This window comes from Mus musculus, chromosome 19 (assembly GCF_000001635.26).
Source record: "Mus musculus strain C57BL/6J chromosome 19, GRCm38.p6 C57BL/6J".
Taxonomy (NCBI): domain Eukaryota; kingdom Metazoa; phylum Chordata; class Mammalia; order Rodentia; family Muridae; genus Mus; species Mus musculus.
The window spans coordinates 55,090,853-55,109,846 of record NC_000085.6 but is presented as its reverse complement, the minus strand read 5'-3'; the positions used below and the strand labels follow the sequence as shown (position 1 = coordinate 55,109,846).

Sequence of the window (18,994 nt, the reverse complement as noted above, 5' to 3'; positions counted from 1 at the left end):
ATCTCTGGCCACTTCCCGTTCTTTCTGTAAGTATTTGAAAAGTCCTTTCATGATCGTTGGGCAGAAGTGTTTAGATCCCGTCTTCGCGTTGGCTTTGTTCATCACTAAGACAGTCCACGTCTTCACACTCACCGTGTGTAATGCTCACATCTGGACCTAACACCTAGTCTCTTTTTTACTTGTATTGCCTCCAGATGCTGGTAGGGATGTGAGGTAGGCAGGAAGTCCACGGCCATCTTCCTCCATTGTGAGAAGGAGCAGAGTGCTCAGGAGGGGCACATGTATCCTTCTTGAGGAACTGGGAGATGTTTTATTAGTTATTTTCTGTTGTTTCAATAAAGCATCATAGCCAAGGCAACCCACGGAAGCAAGGGTTTATTTGGGAATATGATTCCAGAGGGGGTCGAGGCTCTCATGGAGGGAAGAATGGCAGCTGGAGCAGGAGGTTGAGAGCTCACATCACCAACCACAGCCTTGAAGCTAAATGAGCAAACTGGAACGGTTGTAAGGCTTTACAGCTGATGGACTTCCTCCAGCAAGGCTGCACTGTCTAAACCCCTTCAAAACGACACCACCCATTGGGAACCAAGAGTGCAAACACCCAAGACCATGGGGCCATTTCTCATTCAAACACTAGAAGAGGCCAGGGCAGCAATTTCAGAGAAAGGATGAGAAGAAACTGAGGATAGTGAGTTAGGGAGTTCGGTAAAGGCAAACATTGACAGGCAGTGGAGAATACGTTTCAGCCACTAGTGCATAGGTGACAATGGAATACATGGTAGTCAGACGGAATAGGGATGAGGAGAGATGCTTGTCTGACATAGCCTGTGTGTCTTCTTTGTTCTGCATGATGTGAAGAGGGATGCTTAGGAAGGCAGAGAGTGGCAGATCTAGACTGGGGATCCAGGTCTAAGCTGTTGGCCTCCCAGACACATGGTGGATGGTTAGGCTAGAGCAGGAGGAAGGGTGAATAATGTGTTCTGGGTATGTCAGGAGGCATCTCTGGTGGGATTTCAGGTTGTGTTGGTTATGGGAAGAAACTTAGCTGGATGCCTAAGTTCCTGGTCGGGTAAGTTCAGTGTGTGGGGTAGAATTAAAGAACTGAGCCGACAGAAGATATCCAGAGAAGTACATCCAGTGGCTAGAGAGGAAGCTAGGAGGGTCTGGGTTGTCAGGTCAAGCTGAGCCTTTACCCTGGGCTTCAAGTTGTTCCATAAATCACCGTAACTCATACAAGAGTAGAACGGTTCCTTTGAAGGTGTTCTGGTCTACTAGGATCCTTCTGGGGGACAGAATGCTTTCTTCCCTTCCATTCCCACAAGCGCCTGACTTTCACCAAACACCTTACCAAGCGTCTTTCAAGCACAGTGGCAAGTTTCAGAGATCCAGTCTTAAGCGATATTTAGGAACAAAAGATTTTTTTTCCTAAGCAACATGTTATCTTCAGAGGTGCAATTCTGAGCCCAGCCAAGGTAAAGACGTGCCCTCTGTTAGCGTGTGCAACCTGGCTACTTAGACCTTCTGGCATTTCTTCATCTGTATTAAGGTCTTTTGCATTATCTCTGTCCTACCAGAATTGTCCCTGGTTGTTCTGGAGGTCATTCGGGCTGCTCCTTCCTTCCCCACCCCCACATGCTCTGTGGGACTGTTGTAGCTAGCAAAATTTGGACAGAACTGATAAGTGGATGAAGAGGTCAGAGTTCACCACTATATCTTTCCCTACTCTTGACAATCTGCGAGGTGTCTGCCAGTACATGGCTTCCTTCTGCTTGGCTTGCTCAGTGACTTCCACAAGCACAGCCCTGGGGGAAACTTTTGTGGACAAGCATGAAGCATGTGACCAAGTTAACCTTTGTTGTCTTAAAATCCGGAGTCACTTACTGCTGCCCTGAAACTCAGCCCATCCTGACTAACCCAGAGAAAAAAAAAACTTCAAGGGTTTATGTGACCTTCGAAATTATAGAGGGGAAAAATCTTTTCTGGGGTTTAAGCTCAGGTACACCTGAGATCTTTTGAGACTGTCAAAGAACTATGGGTATATCCATAGCACATCTCAGCTAGACATAACCATGGCTGCCACTGAGGGTGTCCCACTGGTGGCAGGTTCTGTGCTAATGATTTTGTATGCATTGTTCCATTCCCACTCTCAAATGATATAAACAGTAAATGAACCCAGCTAATCAACATTCCATGTGGGTGAACTGGGTCAGAGAGGGTTAAAGCAGAGGCAGAGGTAGAAGAGGCTCTGCAGCCCTCACAGAACTCTCAGACATTCTGCTTACAGAGGTGTGCATGTGTGTGCATGTGTAGTGTGAAATATTAAAAAGGATGCAATTCACGCTAAGCCGGCAGGCTCTGGTGGGCTGGCTGGCCAGGCACTGGTGGGCATGGCTGGCCTGTTCTCATCTTGTGGAGCTTCTCTGACTCAGAGCTCCAAAATCTTTCTACCCAGCTCCCCAAGTTCCCACTGGTGGGTCGCTACCACCCCAACCCCATGCTTCAAAATTCCCACGGCCTTTTGGGGTGCACCTCCTGCAAACCCACACTTTGCTGCTGTATCTTTCTCTCTGGAACCCAGTCGAGCCACTGGGTGAAGGAGAATATCACACAAACTTAGTTCAGAATCAATGGTAATTCAATCTTTGGGTGCAACAATTAGAATCCTAATCTTGTAAGCCATATTAAATATAAATTCCCTGGTGGTGAATCTACCAGGATTCACCATCTAATCTGGGGGCCTCTTGTAGTTACATTTTGCGCTCCTGCTGTCCCCATCCAAAAACCCCTCTCTCTCCCGCTTCTTCCACTGTCCTCTGTCAGATCTCGAAGTCCCACCTACTTGCCCAGTGATTGGTTCCTTTATTCATTAGAAGGGTCACATGGAGTCCTCCCTCCTCATTCCAGGCAGCTCCTCTTGGAGAAGCTGAGTTAGCATCCACATATAAACAGAACCAGGGCTATCCACAACATGCATGTGTCTAAAATTGTGTGTGTGCTTGAGTGTGTGTATATGTGGCTTTGAGTGTGCATGTGTGTGAGTGTATGTATGCATGTGTGTTTGCATGTGTGTGCATGTGTGAGTGTATATGTGTGTTGGGGGTGGGGAGCTCTCATCTCCCAGTGAACCATTCAGTTCTTCAGTTAACTTCATCTGAGTGACAGTGCTCTGTGCCTTTCAGGTGGAGGCCTTCATAAAAGGATCTGTTTTCTCAGGCTAAGGACATGGCATCCCAGCCCTTGCTACCAGGCTATGCAAGACTTAGGGGCATGTGTTCCGGAGTCACACGAGGATCGTGCCACTTAACTACACTCACCTGAATGTCACTCTGTGCCTCAGTGTTCCCATCTGGAGTTATAAGGAGTTCCTATCTTGTGGGGCTGTGGGAAGGATGGGTCCCCTCATTTCCATATTTGGGATCAGATCTTTTCTGCCTCCTTCCCTGCTGTCCACTGTATATTGGGGAAATGATGGGTCAGGCTCCGCAGCAGCTTGTTTTTGGCTCATAGGAAGGCTGGACGGTGTTTAGAGTGTTGAGAAAGGCAAGGCAGGCTCCGCTCCCCTTGTTGGGTGGTGGCTCTGTAGTTTAGGTTCCTCTTGGCAGCTTGCTTCCTTTGTCACAGTTGACTCTGTCTGTCCAGACCTTGGGAGCATAGCTTGTGTTCTTGCTAATCTCTGGTTGCCTCATAAGCCTTTGGCTGTTTCAACAATCCCTGGATCTAAGAGCTTCTCTGTGGGAAAGTCCTACTCTCATGCTTTCTGGCATGAACTGTTTTCCCTCTTGGTCCATGGCTGAGAGGCCAGCCTGAGATAGTGCCTATAGTGTGTCTACAACTGTGCTTGGCATGTAGCAAGTGCTGGATAAAGGGAGCTTACAAAATAAACCTACTGCCCACGAACTCCTGCACTGCCAGCTTGCCCCAGGCATGATCCTGGGAACATCGAGGCTCCCAAGCCACTGCCCGTCCTCCTTCGAGATTGCGCACATGTGTAGCCCTACCCGTCCGTTGGCTCTTAAGTAATCTAACAAGGTAAAAGAGATGCAAACTCCACCATACTATTCATGGCACGTGTGACCATTTTTAAGATTTCAAACTTCTTACTGTGGCTTATTCATCTGGTTCTGACTTTCTACTCCTCCTCTGCACCTCCCCGGTCCAGACTGGCCTTGGTACAGTTCTCTGGCTCTGACTTCCCTCTGGGTGTGCCGTGCTCATTTGGTTCCTGGTCAGGGATTCTCTGTGCTCCTTTCCAGGGGAGGTAGTTTTCACCATGGGTAAGTGTGCGGGCCTCTACCTAAGATTCTCAGCTCTGTGACGGTCTTCGTCTGAATTTAGGTGAGACGAAGTGTGTTGTGTAGAAGGTGAGCAGAAGAGATTACAGGAGGTGCTGTCAGAGCACAGTGACCAGAGATGGCTCAGAGGAAGGCAAGGCTCTCCTGGGGTTAGCGCAGACAAGGCCAGAGAGATGATCAAACAGGAAAATACTTTGGTTTCATGGAGCAGACGAGAGCCACATTAACTCTATGCTGACCTAACTGTTTAGATAGTTCTCCAGTCTGGAAGTTTCAGGAGCAAATATCTTACCAAAGGGTTTTTCACGTCCAGGACATTGACGGGCCTGTCTGTATGAACTGACTTCCTTCGTTCGTTCGATCGTTCGTTCCTTCCTTCTTTCCTCCCTCTCTCCCTGAGAACATCGAGGCTCCCAGGCCACTGCCTGTCCTCCTTCGAGATTGCGCACATGTGTAGCCCTACCCGTCCGTTGGCTCTTAAGTAATCTAACAAGGTAAAAGAGATGCAAACTCCACCATATTCTTTCTTTCTTTCTATCTATCTATCTATCTATCTATCTATCTATCTATCTATCTATCTATCTATCTATCTATCTATTCTGAGATAGGGGTTAGGCAGCCCAGGAAGTCCCGAGCCCACTATGTAGCTAAGGGTGACTTTGAGTTTCCAATCCTTCTGCCTCTGCCTCCTGAAGGCTGAGATTACATAATATGCCATAATGCCCAAGTTGGATTATCTCTTAATAGAGGAGAAAATAATAATGCAACTGTTCTCTATCAGAAAGCTAGATAGTAACCGTGTGATCTAGAAATGTTGTGGTTAGAATGTCGTGTCTCTATCCAGGGCCAGAGAAATGATTCTGATTTCGTTCTTAGGACCAGTAAGCAAAGCCCTGCAGCTCCATTCCTGAACCTGCTATTTATCAGGGTAGGTGCCACCGTCAGTGACCCTCCAGCCTGGTAAGATCTAGTTCAGTGACCTGACCATCATGTGGCTGGTCTCCTCACTGTGCTGTGACGTGGAATCTTCAGTCCTTATTTTCTTTCTTATTTTCTCTTGTCCCTCTTCCCACTCTGTGTCAAGATCCACTAGTCTCTTCCCTTGCCAGGACCATATCCATGCCTGACATTATCGGTTTTTTCTGCCAGCAATACTTGGTGAGATGTCTGGTACAAAACAGATTGCTGATGGGTTGTGAACGAGGGAATGTTGAATTAATCCATTGCCCAGAATTCAAAAGTGAGCATTTTTAGAACTCTACCTCTGTTCCTTACCTGAGTATGCATGTCTCATGGAGGACCAAGGAGAAGCCCTGGTCATTTTTTTTTTTTCTGAGTCTCCTCATCCTTTCCTGGGCCCCGGGTGTCTTTAAGAGTTCTATTTCTTCTGTGACAAGCTCTACAATGTGAGCCTTCCCTGAGGCTCCAAAGACACACTGTATCCTGGAGGGCCTGCTGCCTGCTCTGTCCTTCCTTAAACTGAAGCCAAGCTTGCTTTAACGCCCAAGCAGCAGAAGTTTACACTACCATCAGCCACTCTTCTGTGCACCTCAAAACTTGCAAAAAAAAAAAAAAAGTATCGTTTGAAGCCGGGTAAGTGGTTTGGAGCTCTGGTCTGGGCCCAGTTTTCATGATGCAGCTTTTTTGGAGGCTCTTGAATTTTCTAGGCGTCGGAATAGTCATTACTTGATGCTCAGAACTGTTTAGATTTGGTAATGCGATTCTTTAAACCAGCAATGATACTCGATGGATGCGTCAATCCAAAGGAATGGTGTGGTGCAGACAGTTACAGGGTTTCAGCCAACATCAGACCTAATACGGGAAAACCCTCCTTTGGCTTTATTTGGAACTTAATCTATTTATCCATTTAGTGATGAAGCAAGTTTCAGTGAAAGTGCGGGCCTTGCAGTGTGATGCATGTGTTCCAAGTGAGTCAGGGATATTCAGCCCCTATGGCCTAGGGTAGCTTCTGAAAGACACTGAGCCCACCCCTTCCACTGCCAGCCGTCAGCCTGCTAGGCTGGCGAAGCTGATTTCCAAAGTCCTTCTCTTCTATGGGCTTGTTTATTTTTCCAAGTGGTTGAATCATTCTAGCAGCAAGAAACGTGCCTACAATTATAGTCCAAGCAGATGTGCCTTGGCTGGAGAGTGACAGAATCCTGTCACATGGTAGTGGCTTACATAGGTGGGGACCTGATGGAATCCGGACATCAGCTGGAACGGGAAGCAGGGAAGCAGCAATGCCTGCTGTTGTCCCTTTAACTGGGAGAGCAGAGCTGGGGCAATCCTCACAGCTGCTCTTCTTTTAGGTCACATTGCCCTGGACTACTCGGTCACGTGATCATCTTGGCTGCAGCAACAGTTGCAATATTCTGGAATGAGATTATCATAATTGGCTTAGACAACCTTGTTTCATTCCTTTCTCAGAGCCTGGCAAAAGATCACCCTGAACAAAATCAGAGGGAAAGAAAAGATATTAAAGCAGCGGCTCTCTCAGGGAGAGAGACTAGGGGAATCCTAGAAGCCACAAGCCAAAGAGCTAGAAGCCGATTTGAATCTTTTGGGGAACAATTATTAAACAGGAGTTGAGTAAGTATACCGGACTATACACTCTTGAGAACGAGCTGTACTGTCTTGTTAAAGCCATATTTACAGCAGAGTGCCTGGCATAAAGTAGCAGCTTTATAAATATTTACTGAATAATTGAATACCCAAAAGGAGCCTGGAGAAAAGATGAGGAGAAAAAAAAATCATGGACCTCTTCATCATTCAAATGATTTCTTCTAATAAAGCTTTCTAGAATAATTGTTATATTTGAAATCAAGCAATGCCATGGCGACTACATGATTGGATTTTGAATTCAGTTAGTGCTATTCTTTTGTGGGGAAGTGTACATTTGTGGATCAGTAGCAACTGGAACAAATGTCCTCAGGTTCGTTTAGATCACTGAAGGAAGCCTTTTAAAGACGGACTATTAAACAGGCAATGCAAATAGTGGGAAAATGTGGATCTTGGTCTGAGTAAGACTTGAGTTTCCGTCGTTTCTCCTCCACCTTCTGTCTCTGTTGGTTACACTTCCTTCTCTGGTCACACGTTAGTTATATATGCTATTAACTGCACAGTATATTGTTTTTATTTTTGTTGTAAGCAGTCTGCTATCTTTTAAAGGTAATTTTAATAAAAAAATACTTTGGGGGTCCTTAAGATCCTGTAACTCCTTTGTGTAGGTTCAGATTTCAATATATAGCATTTTGTTGTTTCTTTGGAAGTCAGTGACATATCTTACAGCCTAGGTCTTCCAGACATGAATTCTTTCAGTGTTTATCTTTCTCCTCCCTCCAGGGACACCAATCACATGCACCCACCCAAGTCCCCTGATGCCGTCCCTGTTCATTATTTACTTCTGGTTCCCCAGTGCTGTGTTCCACATAGCTCTGACACGATGTTTTAAAGTAATTTATTTTACTTTTTGGTAACATTTAACCTGCTGTGAATTCATCACAGGTGTGTATGTATGTGTTTATATGTTTACAAAAATCCCAATGCTTTTATAAGGTTTGTGACTTTGATTTGGATTTCTAAGATGGGGTCTCTTGTGGCCCAGCTGGCATTAAATTCACCGTATGGTGGAGGGTGGCTTTGAACTTCTGACTCTCTGCCTCTTCTGTGCTGGTATTCAAGGTCTGTTCTGTATCACCACACCTCCTTTTATGTGGTGGTAGAGACAGGGTGCACGACTTCACGCATGCCACCTTGGCAAGCCACATACCAGCTGAGCCACATCCTCTCCCGGTCTAGATCTGGCTGAATCTTTTTTCCATGTCTCTCTTCTACTTGCTGTTAACTCTGCTAGCTCTAGCATTCTTGATTCATGGGTTTCTCCATTTCTGCTGTGCATCACTCTTTCCTGTTTTCTTTTTTCTTTTCTTTTTGCATGCCTGCCTACAATCTCAATTTGAAACACTGAGAATCTCACTTTGTGAGGAACAGGATATTTTAAATTTTGTTCCCTGTAAGCATCCTCATGCTTTATTCTTGGGTACTTTGGTGGTCTTTTGTTTGTATGCTTGTTTTTGAAATTGTCCAAGGGGTAGGGGTGGCACTGGGTTTTTAGGGTTGTTAAATATGACCATAATATGACTTTATTGTAGGGCTATTTTTGCTCTGCTACTGAGGTGAGATCATTTATGTCATAAATAATGAGGTTTCTAGAGTCTTTGAAGATCAGGCATTTTAAGCATCCTTTATGACCACCGAGAATCTTTTAGCTATGACTTGTAGATCCAAGAGCAGTCCCCATATTGTGCTAGCCACAGTGAGTGTTCTTCTTCACTTCATGTTTATGTGTTCTTCTTCCCTGAACCTGTGTCTGCAGGTCTCCATGGCTTCTTTTGCCACATAGCTTTCTCCTCTCTGGTACTCTGATGTTGCTCCTGCTTTGACACCCATAGTCTCTCAATTCTATCTCCTCATTTCAGTCTACCTAAACCTGGCTGAATTCCTTCTTTCTGTACTGAAGCCTGATAACTCTCTCTAGGTGATAAGCCAAAGCAAGTACAGGGTTCAGCTCATTGTGTGCCTCCCCTTGGACTGTCGACCTAAGGTACAGAATGTCTGATTCTTGAATGTCACTGTTTTATACTGCCTGTTTGGTTTTTCTTGTATTAAATAAGACAGCAAATTCTCCCCTGTTGCTCCATCTTGACTGGCTAGACTGGTTACTATAAATCACTCTGCTGATAAAATAAATTGCTTAGGGTGCCACCTGTTTCCAAAACAATTTTCATTATGTAACCAGAACTTAGCACGGCAAACCCACATTCACATGCACAGCCACTCTTGTGCAAGAAGAGTCACTATGACTGAGTTTTATGTAAGACACACTTTCCATATGGCTTACATTTTAGAATTTCTTTGTCAGTCTAATTCATTTCTCTTATCTTCTTTATCAATCTAAAGTTTTTCTTCATGCTTTCCTTCCATGCCTGTTTTGTTGTTAGGGCCCCTGTATCCTGTGCACAAAATTTCACAATGTTTTGGGATAAGAAATTACTCTTTGTAGCCAATATACACTCCTTGAGAGCCTTAGTGAAGTATGTTTGTTTTTTTTTTTTGCTAAGGTACATGTGAGGCTAAATCAAGGCAGGGTCCTTGATGAATGGCCACTTCTACTCTCTGGGGTTGTTTCCCAGAAGAGAATATTTGCTTTGTAGGATGGGTTTATAAAGAGAAGTGGAAAGTTCAAGCTAAGGAAATCTAGTTTTTCTTGTTGTGCCTCAGCTCCCAGTATTTACTGGGTGCTTATTATAACATATTAATTAGGACCCTGATGTAAGGCACTGTCGCTGCCATGGGTTTGCAGTCTGACACCGATGGATGAGGACCTGAGACATGGTGCTCTGGTTAATCTTTGAGATGTCGCAGGAGGCTGTGATAATGGAGGAATGGGGTGGAAGGGAAGGCTTGGAGAAGCAGTTCTGGGACTACAGAGTGCTGGGATGAGAGGCAGAAGCACAACAGGAGAGGGACAGCATCTCCGGGCCACAGCAGGGACAACTGCTGGGGACAGAGGGAGAGGAGCGGCCTCTCTGTTTATGTCTGATGTGCTGGGCCCAGGCATTTGGGTTCTAGGGAGCTATGGGCATGTTTTTAGTTATCTTTCAAGCCTTCCTTTGTCTATTCTACATTTTTTTCGCCGTTGCGGGCTCGGTCACTCAGACATTTCACAACGTTGCACTCTGCAGTCCTTGCCTCTTCATTCTTCACAAATTGAGCTTGGTCTCACATACAAAAAGGCAAGATCACGCACAAGTACCTAAACCCACGCAGCCCGAATGCATTCCGCCACAGGACAGGGCCTGGTGCTAGCCTAGGCTAGCTGAGGTCACGCAAGGGAGATGGCAGACAGACAGACAGACCCACCGGCCGATGCACGAAGCATGCAGCTTGGGCAGTGTAGACATCAGGCTCACTCCCCATGCTCTCCGTCCCCACCGTCCCCTTCCTCCAAGCGCCTTACGCTAAGCCTGGCGGCCGGCAGCCCCGACGTCACTGCCGCGCGCCGCCCGCGTCATCGCGGCGCGCCGCTGCAGCAGGCGCAGAGCCGAAGCGCTGGCAGCTGCGTGCGCCCAGGCGCGAGCTGCCGGGCGGGTGGAGAGGAGCGCGGTGCGCTGTGCGCGGTGCGGGCTGCGGCTGCAGACGCCGCTGGGCCGGAGCGCGGGGTCAGGTGCGTGGGTGGGCGCCGCTCTCCCTGGGCCCGCCCGAGGCTTTGCAAGAGTCCGGGGCGGACACCCGGGTTCCCCCTGGAGTGGGCCGGGCTCCCGGATGGGTGGGCACGGTATCGCTCCAGGGACCGGGCTGCAGTGACAGCACCAGCAGGGCTGACATCCCAGCACGCTCCGTCCCGGGGGGCCGGGAGGGAAACCGAGGCAGCGGGGGACTCCGCGAGCAGCTGGCTCCAGGGACCGCCCGCTGACAGCAGCCCCGCGTACCCCACAGTGTCCCGGGCGTGCTATGGAGACCCCTGCCCTCCCTGCAGCCGGACACAGCTGTCGGGTGGCATGCTGCCCATTTTCCAGATGGGAGAAGCAAGGCGTAGTAGTTAACCAACTTGTCCAAATTCACATGCGTGGTGTGCAGACGGGGCCTTGAACTCCAGAGGGGCCCCCTTGCCCCTGCCTGTGGCCCACTGTCAGATTTTGTTTTCTTCCCTGCTCAGCACTGCTGTTTAGAGCCTCTGGGATTCTTTTCTTTTATTCTCCTCCCCTCTCCTGTAAAAAAATCTGGCTTGACCTCAAGTAAACCCTGTGGGGCTGGAGGAGCAAGGCTTGGACGTCTGTTGGCACAAGCCTCCCTTTCCTCCTCCGATCGCCTCATTTCTTTTCTCAGGCTGCAGTGTGCTCCCCCACTCCCGGCCCCCCTCCGTTGTGTGGCCATTCAGAACCGGAAGTTGGTAGGGGGAGGGGGCGTCGAATCTTTATAATAAAGAACTTTTCCCACCAGATGGGGTGCTTTACTGATCTCTGGTGTCAGCTGATTGCTTATGCTGAACGGCTAAGGGCAGATGTTGTTTTGAGGCTAAACAGTTATCGGAGCAAATCCACGTGGGGATTGTAAAGAGTCCAGGTGTTCCTCTTAGAGAACAGTGTTCTCTCACTGAAGGTGGATTTTGATTTTAAGAGAAGAATCTAATGCTGGGGGGCAGGGGGAAGCCAGCAGCTAAAATAATTAAATAAAGATGATATAAGGTTTTTAAAAATTAAAAAAAGCTGCATTCATACATATAAAATGTCTTACCAAGTAAGCTTACGCTGGGGCTGGAGATGTGGCGCAGTGGTTAACAGTCCCGCTGATCTTTCAGAGGATCAGAGTTTGGTCCCAGCACTTGCATCAGGTAGCTCACGACCTAGCTCCAGGGATCTGATGTGCAGTATTGGCCTCCTCCAGCACTCATATGTATATGCCTATACATGCACACACATCCATAAATAAATAATAAAAAAGTTTTTGTCTCTATCCTCCCAGGGATACTCAGTTATTAACAAAAGTGAAATAATTATTCGTTGCAAGCCAGTATTATTACAAGTGCCTTATTTTGAAGTTGTCTTCCTTTTTTTTACAAGTGACTTCTCATGACAGTTTTGCCCAGGAATCTGAAGGCTACAGCTGCTGTATCCTTGTATGTTCGGAAAATACTGGTCTGTGAATGTTGACCTTTGAGGTCAGGGCAGTTTAGCAGACATGTAAACAGATCGGGCCAGATGAGCACTCTACCACCAAGCTATAGCTTTTTGCTGCTACTCACTACACTAGCAATCTGTCAGTTCATGTAATATCTTGTTACTAAGCAGAACTGTGAGGAGATGAGCAGTTTGAGGCCCGGGGTTACTCTCTGGATACTTCCTTGAGTAGTGCTTATTTCTTACAGCACATGGTTTGGGACTTGCACGTTCTGCCATGGAGGAGTCTTCAGTGACAGTTGGCACAATAGACGTTTCTTATCTGCCCAGTTCATCGGAATACAGCCTTGGCCGATGTAAACACACCAGTGAGGACTGGGTAAGTTGACGAGAAGCCTTCATCACAGCCCACTTAAAATGTTTGCAGTGATATCAAGTAGAGATTAATCATCAAAGAAACTGCTTCCGACTCTTAGAAATGGTGTTTTTACAATCTAAGATTTAAAATTTTTGGTAGTATTAACTGGGAAGAAAAAAAAATGGGTGGAAAATTTCAGAGCAGTAATTGTATTTAAAAAATAAAACTTCTTGTATGGAGGCAAAATAGTAACCATTGTTTTGTGTAGTGTGCTTAAACATTTTTTTTTTCCTTTTAGTATCTACCACACAACTTATATTTAGTAAGCCTGAGTTTTATAATGGAAATTAACTCTAAAACATAAAAAACAGGAAACTTGTTTATTAAACTAATTGAAAAGCATGCATTTTCTTGTGGTGGTACTAATTCAGCATTACATGGAGTGTTTAAAATACCTCAACAAAAATTGATATTAATTGGTTGTTTTTAAGAACATTGTATCCGTGGGATCTGAAAAACAATGAACAGAAAGTTAAAGAATAATCTGAAGGACAGGACTTGACTCTGGTCAGGTGATGTGGCTGTGATTCAAATTCTAGGCTTTAAATGCTCCTGGTAACAGAATGTCATTAAACATACTTTGTTTTTCTTCTAAACTGTTGTAAGAACACCTGCTCACTGTGTCAAGCCTGCGTGGTTTTCCCGTGGGAGTATGGGAGTAGTGTGTGCTTTGGAAGGGCATAAGGTTGACTGAGCACAGGGGTTTGGAGTGTGACTTCTTCATCCCACTGTCAGAAGTCCCTCTGGCCCCGGGGGTTACTCTTCTATCTCTGCTTCTATGAGGTTCACATTTTCAGCTTGTTCTTGTAAGAAAGGCAGTAGTTGGCTTTTGTGTGTTGGGTTATTGTTAACATAACTAGCTCTTAGCTTCTTTGGTTTTTATTCCTTTTTGTGGCTAAATAATAATTCACTGGGTAATATGGATGCCCGATTTTTCTATCCATTCATATTGTGGTGAGCATCATAACTCTGTTGATTAAACCTGTGAATGCTGCATCGAGCACATTTTAGAAAATCAACTTTTTCTTCTGTACCAAAGTTTTATCCAAGTGGTGATGGTGAAACAAGATACCTTACATGAAAAACACTCACGGCACGCGTAGTTACACTGCTGACAATGAGAACAGCGTCATTTTCTCTTCTATTTGAAATAGACCAGGAGGATCAAAACAGTGTTTGCCATTTAGACACAATTTCTGCTTTATGTTTGCTAGGTTGACTGTGGGTTCAAACCTACCTTCTTCAGATCTGCAACACTGAAATGGAAGGAGAGCCTTATGAGCCGGAAGAGGCCCTTCGTGGGAAGGTGCTGCTATTCCTGCACGCCACAGAGCTGGGTAAGGACCACCATGCTTTGCTGTTGCAGAGGGTTTTCAGTTTTGTGGGTTTTGTCTTTGGTCTTAATAGACTTGACTCCTTTAGAACCGAGACCCCTGTTTATAAGCCAAACATTTCGGGTAAAGAAATGGACTTAATTTCTATTGCTGTTCATTTATTAAATGTTATTGGACCTCAGTTAGGGGAGAGTCAGTTTTTCTTTGAGTTCATAGTGTTGATGGAGTGCTCAGTACCTGCTGGGTTCTGACTTTTGGCCCCCAAGAGTACCCTTGGTTTTGTTCTTTTGTTGAGAAATAAGCGTGTCACACCACCTTCTGCGTTCTTTGAGAAGAGCCAACTGGGTGAAAGGTGAGCTGCTGATGGCATTTGGTGGCGGGGTGAGTTAGCAGAGAGGATTTCCTTCCCGACTGCTCTAAGGTGAGAGTTATGTTTTAAAGGGATGTGTTAGATGTTGAGCTCTTCCTGAGATGGATCAAATACTTAGGACCCAGAAACCGCCTTTTACAGAGGTTGTTTATAACTTGTGTGAACGGCGGCTAACTGTGCTGGTAAATTCTCCCCTTGAGCTGACTTGGCAGGAGGTTCAGTTCTGAGTCTGGCATAAAGGTATTTGTTAACATTAGCAAGCTTTAGCAGAGCCTGAACAGTTCTTACCCATTGTCCAGGTCTGCTAAAGAATGGCTTGTTAGAGATGCTGCCTTTAAACTCTAAGGGCTGTAATGCAAGAATTCATTACAACTGAAGGGGCTTGAGAATTGCCAGTCCAGGGGTGAGGCCATTTTGATTTAGAGGGTAGGAGAAACAAAGATTTAAATAGAAGGTCATGTGGCTTTTCCTTTTAGACTGGCCTCTCACCTAATTCTAATTTTGAATGCAAAACAATACCTAAACTGTGGTTCTTCGCTAAACAGTATTGCAAGTGAAGTGCTACAGTGTATTGTAAACTAGAGCTGCACAGGGAATTACTGTCAAGTGGTGACTGTGGCCTGGGGTTGGATGGCTATAGTGTAACAGGCTGTTGTGGAGTGGTGGCTATGGCCTGGGGTTGGATGGCTATAGTGTAACAGGCTGTTGTGGAGTGGTGGCTGTGGCCTGGGGTTGGATGGCTATAGTGTAACAGGCTGTTGTGGAGTGGTGGCTGTGGCCTGGGGTTGGATGGCTATAGTGTAACAGGCTGTTGTGGAGTGGTGGCTATGGCCTGGGGTTGGATGGCTATAGTGTAACAGGCTGTTGTGGAGTGGTGGCTGTGGCCTGGGGTTGGACGGCTATAGTGTAACAGGCTGTTGTGGAGTGGTGGCTGTGGCCTGGGGTTGGATGGCTATAGTGTAACAGGCTGTTGTGGAGTGGTGGCTATGGCCTGGGGTTGGATGGCTATAGTGTAACAGGCTGCTGCTTTCTGTGCAGCAGGGATAGAGGATGAAACTACTTTCTTCTTGCAGTTCCTCCATGCATTTAAGACAATTTGTTAGTAAATGTTTTTATACTTCTTGGGATCTGCCTCTGTTTTTTGAAACTCCAGTTTTCTGTAAAGAGATTAAGTGATTTTTATATCTTGTTGGCACTTTTTATTTTTGGATTTTTTTGATCTTGCTCACATTGATAAGGATCACCTGTAAAGTGACTGGTAGCTGTACTTTTTGGTATTAACTGGCCAGTCATTTTAGGGAATAGAGAGCTCTGAGATTGACTCAAGTTTTGGCAGCCTCAGTTTTCTCACTCATTCAATGGTAATAATTCTCGTGTGTCTTGTGGGCCAGGGGCCCGCGAGTAACTGTGGTATTTAGGATGATAGTTTGTATTTGGGGAACTCTGAAAGCTGTGACTTCTGTGATGGAAGCTGATTGTGGGTCCCCGCTCTCTAGGGATGGAGGGCACCGTGGTGTGGGAAGGAAGAAATACCATTGCCTTTGGTTTTAGGGTTTCAAAGTTAAACTTGAGTTTGTGACTATCTTTGAAGTATAAGAAGTACTGCTCAATAAAACATGTATTTTCTTCATTCTGTAAGTTTTTAAGCAGTAACCCCTAACTCTTCTGCTCGGATTTTAAACGTCTTCTAGAGACGTTAGTGGAATTCTTGACCATCGCATCAGCTGTGAATTCATGTGTGCATTCATTTTGTTTTTATAGGAAAGGTTTTTCAACCCCAGTATCCCATCTCTGGGTTTGCGGAATGTTATTTATATCAATGAAACGCACACAAGGTAAAAAGACATTTCTTATACTTGTAATAAGTCCTAGAAGTTAAGCTCTGTAACGCTGGGTAGTGTGCTTTACTGGGACCTGTGCTTTCTGGAGTGGATAGAGTGTGAGCTCTTCATACATGGGCCTGCATCTAAGCATCCGAAGCAGGACAGCGTTGGGAGGCCTGTCAGGGTGACTGCAGCTCTCCCATGGTGAATGTGCCACCTGTGGGGTTCTTAACATATGCATGTGATTAACTGTTGCTAAGAAGTAGGGAGTATTTCTTTGACAGGAAATACAGATTTGAATGTCTTATATGTTGGGACTATTTCACATTTAAAAAAAAATGATAAATGTGGCCAGGAAGGTTCTTAACTCAGTGGTTCTCAACCTGTGGTGCGTGACCCCTTGGGGGTCAGGAGACTATTTAATAGTGTTTGCATTAAACTAACGAGAACAGGTAGACAGTCTGCATATTAGATATTTACGTTATGATTCATAACAGTGGCAAAATTAACAGTTATGAAGTAGCAAAGAAATAATGGCTGGGGTCACCACATCCTGAGGAACTGTGTAAAAGGGTCACAGCACTAGGAAGGTTGAGAACCACTGGCTTGGCCTGATGACCTCCTGATTATGGTTTCTGGAACCTATGAGACAAGGAGAGTCCATTGTCTGCCATGTGCACTCACCTGACTGTGTGCGTGTGTCTGCTGTGTGTGTGTGTGTTTGCTGACATGTGTGTGTAGCCACATACAAACACAGTACTGGATCATGTCTGTACTAAGTCGATGTCCTCTTTGTGAGTGTGCATCCACTACAGGATGGCGGCCTTCATTGTATTGTCATGGTGTGTGTCACAATACTACGCTCAGATGCACCTCTCTCTTTCCCTTCGCCATGTCTCCTCCCTGTTGGCCCGTCCCTGCACTAGACCTTCCTAGATTTGCTTACTGAAGATCATTTAAAACAGTGAGTTCTGACTTCCCAGATCCAAGTATACAGGGATTTAGAGGTGCCAGAGAAAGAGGCCTTTGTTTTCCGTTAAGTTAAAGTTAGAGGATAAGGAAGAGTTCCTGAAGCAAGAGAAACAGCAGCCAAGACTACTGCAGGACTTACAGTTGTTAGAGTACCTAGGGCCTCTCATTGCTGGTGGTAAGAGGTGTTCTTGGTCATGAAAATTCTGTGAAAGGTGATCCAGGAAGTCAGTTCTTGGATTCTGTCCTCCGTGGTCCTGCCCTAAGTACATGAAGAGGGTCTTGTCTGAGAGTGATGAGGCCAGCTTGTCTGGATTGGAGCTTGCTTTTGTCAGAGAACTGTAGCCCAAGACCACGGATCTATCTTCTCTCCATTCTCAGGTTCCTCTGCCCTGCCTTTGTGTCAATGCAAAGCAGAGAGGAGAGACTGCTATATGAAGTCAGGTTTTATTTCTCGTTTTTTAGTTGACACGACTGTGACTTTTCATGTAAAGAAACAGTTTCTTCTTCATGTAAATAGACATTTTATGTATGAAGCTAAAAGTTTTGTCTGGTATTCCTATTTAGAACAGTTTTTAAGACAGTTTATGAAGCATTGACTGTATTGACTTGGCAACGGCCCACACTCGTTACTCGTTCCGGCTGCCTGTGTGTTAGCTGACAAAGCCTAAATGTGTTTATAAGCAGGACAGGCGCTGTGCTGCACATGCGCAGGCTGGTCCCATGCCTGCTTGTGCTGTTCCTGTCAGGCGCTCTCAGGTGCTCGCTCACTCAGGCACACTCCCACCTCCACACACGCTCCGTGGGTTCCTGGGAGTGCTTGAGCACACATCGTAACAACCATCTGGAAGGGCTCACTGAACACAGACTTGGGCTTGAATGCAGCAGAGAGCCAAGCTTTCAGGAGATGAGGAGAGTGATGGAGGAATCAGAAGCCGTGTGAGCAAACTAGTCACAGGCAGTTCCAGAGTTACTGACCTCAGAGTTCAGAGTTATTGACCTCACGTCTGCAGTGTGCCAACAGTGTCATGGTGGAGGAAACAACAGTGTCACCACATGCCATTATCATACGTGGTTTCTAATCACCACACAGTGAGATTCACGGCTTCTGATTCTGAAGTGCATCTCTGTACCCCAGCTAATCACCATGCAGTCGTCATCACCTATGAGAGAGTGAACTCCCCTTAGATAGACCTGCTGTGTGTTTACACTGGGGAAATGCAGCTATGGAGAAGCCAGATGTCTGATCTGATTAGCTTTTAATTTACTGTGAGACTCAGTGCTCGTCTTGGAAGAATGTTCCAATACAAAAATTGCCTTTCCTATTGGGAGGAGACCTCCAAGTTTACTTTATGTCACCTATAGCTATCACTGTGCCCTGTCTGTCACCTCTATCTGTCCTGTGCACACACAGCTAATGGGTAACATCACACTTACTTGTCTCCGTGGTGCTGTTGATGAAGTCAGACTTTTCTTTTGGGTTACTATTCAGCAACAAGTTAAGCATGAGAAGCAATTTCTAGGTTTCAATTTTACCTGAGAATATACGAAAACAATTATGAGTCAAAATGGCTGCATAGGGCCATTTTGAGTCAAAATGGCTCTAGAGCCATTGGCTGGAATAAATGACCTGAAACTCTTTCTGTGGGTGGAGGACCACTCTGTAGTAGAGGTGTTCTGGAGCGCTCACTGACATGGTGTGTGTGTTATAGGCACAGAGGATGGCTGGCGAGACGGCTGTCTTACATCCTTTTTGTTCAAGAGCGAGACGTCCATAAGGGCATGTTTGCCACCAGTGTTACTGAGAATGTACTGAGCAGCAGCAGGTAAGAGTGGGGCCACTGTTGACAAAGCGGGGACAGGGCGGATGTGGCCGTGGGAGGGGGTGGGAATTAAGCCTCTTCTGTTGGTTTCTCTGCTTCTCTCTCGAGGGCAGTGCTTGCATTTCTGAACATTAAGTATTGAGTCACAGAAGTCAGGAGAGTGGAAGGCGGGGAAAGACTGCCGCTGGAGTGGGTGGTCCTGGCTTGTGGACTGTGTACTGATGAGGCTTCTAGGACGTGGAAGCAGTCACAATCCAGTGTTAGAGACATGTATGCATGTGCCTAG

The 18,994-nt window shown here is 46.0% G+C and overlaps 1 protein-coding gene and 1 long non-coding RNA gene across 8 annotated transcripts in view; one reads left to right on the top strand and one right to left on the bottom strand.

The window, feature by feature from the left end:
* Positions 1–10,376, bottom strand: part of Gm31356 — an 18,371-nt gene extending 7,995 nt beyond the window's left edge. Inside the window, exons 1-2 of one of the 3 annotated variants that reach the window (XR_001782665.2) lie at positions 10,215–10,376; positions 1–6,664 (exon numbers count right to left, since the gene is read on the bottom strand). The exon at positions 1–6,664 is cut by the window's left edge and continues 308 nt beyond it. This is a non-coding gene — a long non-coding RNA (predicted gene, 31356). The remainder of the gene's footprint in view (positions 6,665–10,214) is intronic. The other 2 variants (XR_003952927.1, XR_001782666.2) reach the window with 2 other exon arrangements.
* Gpam (glycerol-3-phosphate acyltransferase, mitochondrial) overlaps positions 1–18,994 on the top strand; it is a 59,685-nt gene that overhangs the window by 17,473 nt on the left and 23,218 nt on the right. The window contains exons 1-8 of one of the 5 annotated variants that reach the window (XM_011247147.2): positions 4,214–4,274; positions 4,606–4,786; positions 5,169–5,220; positions 6,720–6,881; positions 12,220–12,350; positions 13,604–13,726; positions 15,855–15,928; positions 18,598–18,711. In XM_011247147.2, the coding sequence (XP_011245449.1) occupies positions 12,249–12,350; positions 13,604–13,726; positions 15,855–15,928; positions 18,598–18,711 (413 nt within the window). In that variant the 5' untranslated portion in view covers positions 4,214–4,274; positions 4,606–4,786; positions 5,169–5,220; positions 6,720–6,881; positions 12,220–12,248. Of the gene's footprint in view, positions 1–4,213; positions 4,275–4,605; positions 4,787–5,168; positions 5,221–6,719; positions 6,882–10,369; positions 10,519–12,219; positions 12,351–13,603; positions 13,727–15,854; positions 15,929–18,597; positions 18,712–18,994 lie in introns of those variants that run through there. The other 4 variants (NM_001356285.1, XM_006526692.4, NM_008149.4 and 1 more) reach the window with 4 other exon arrangements.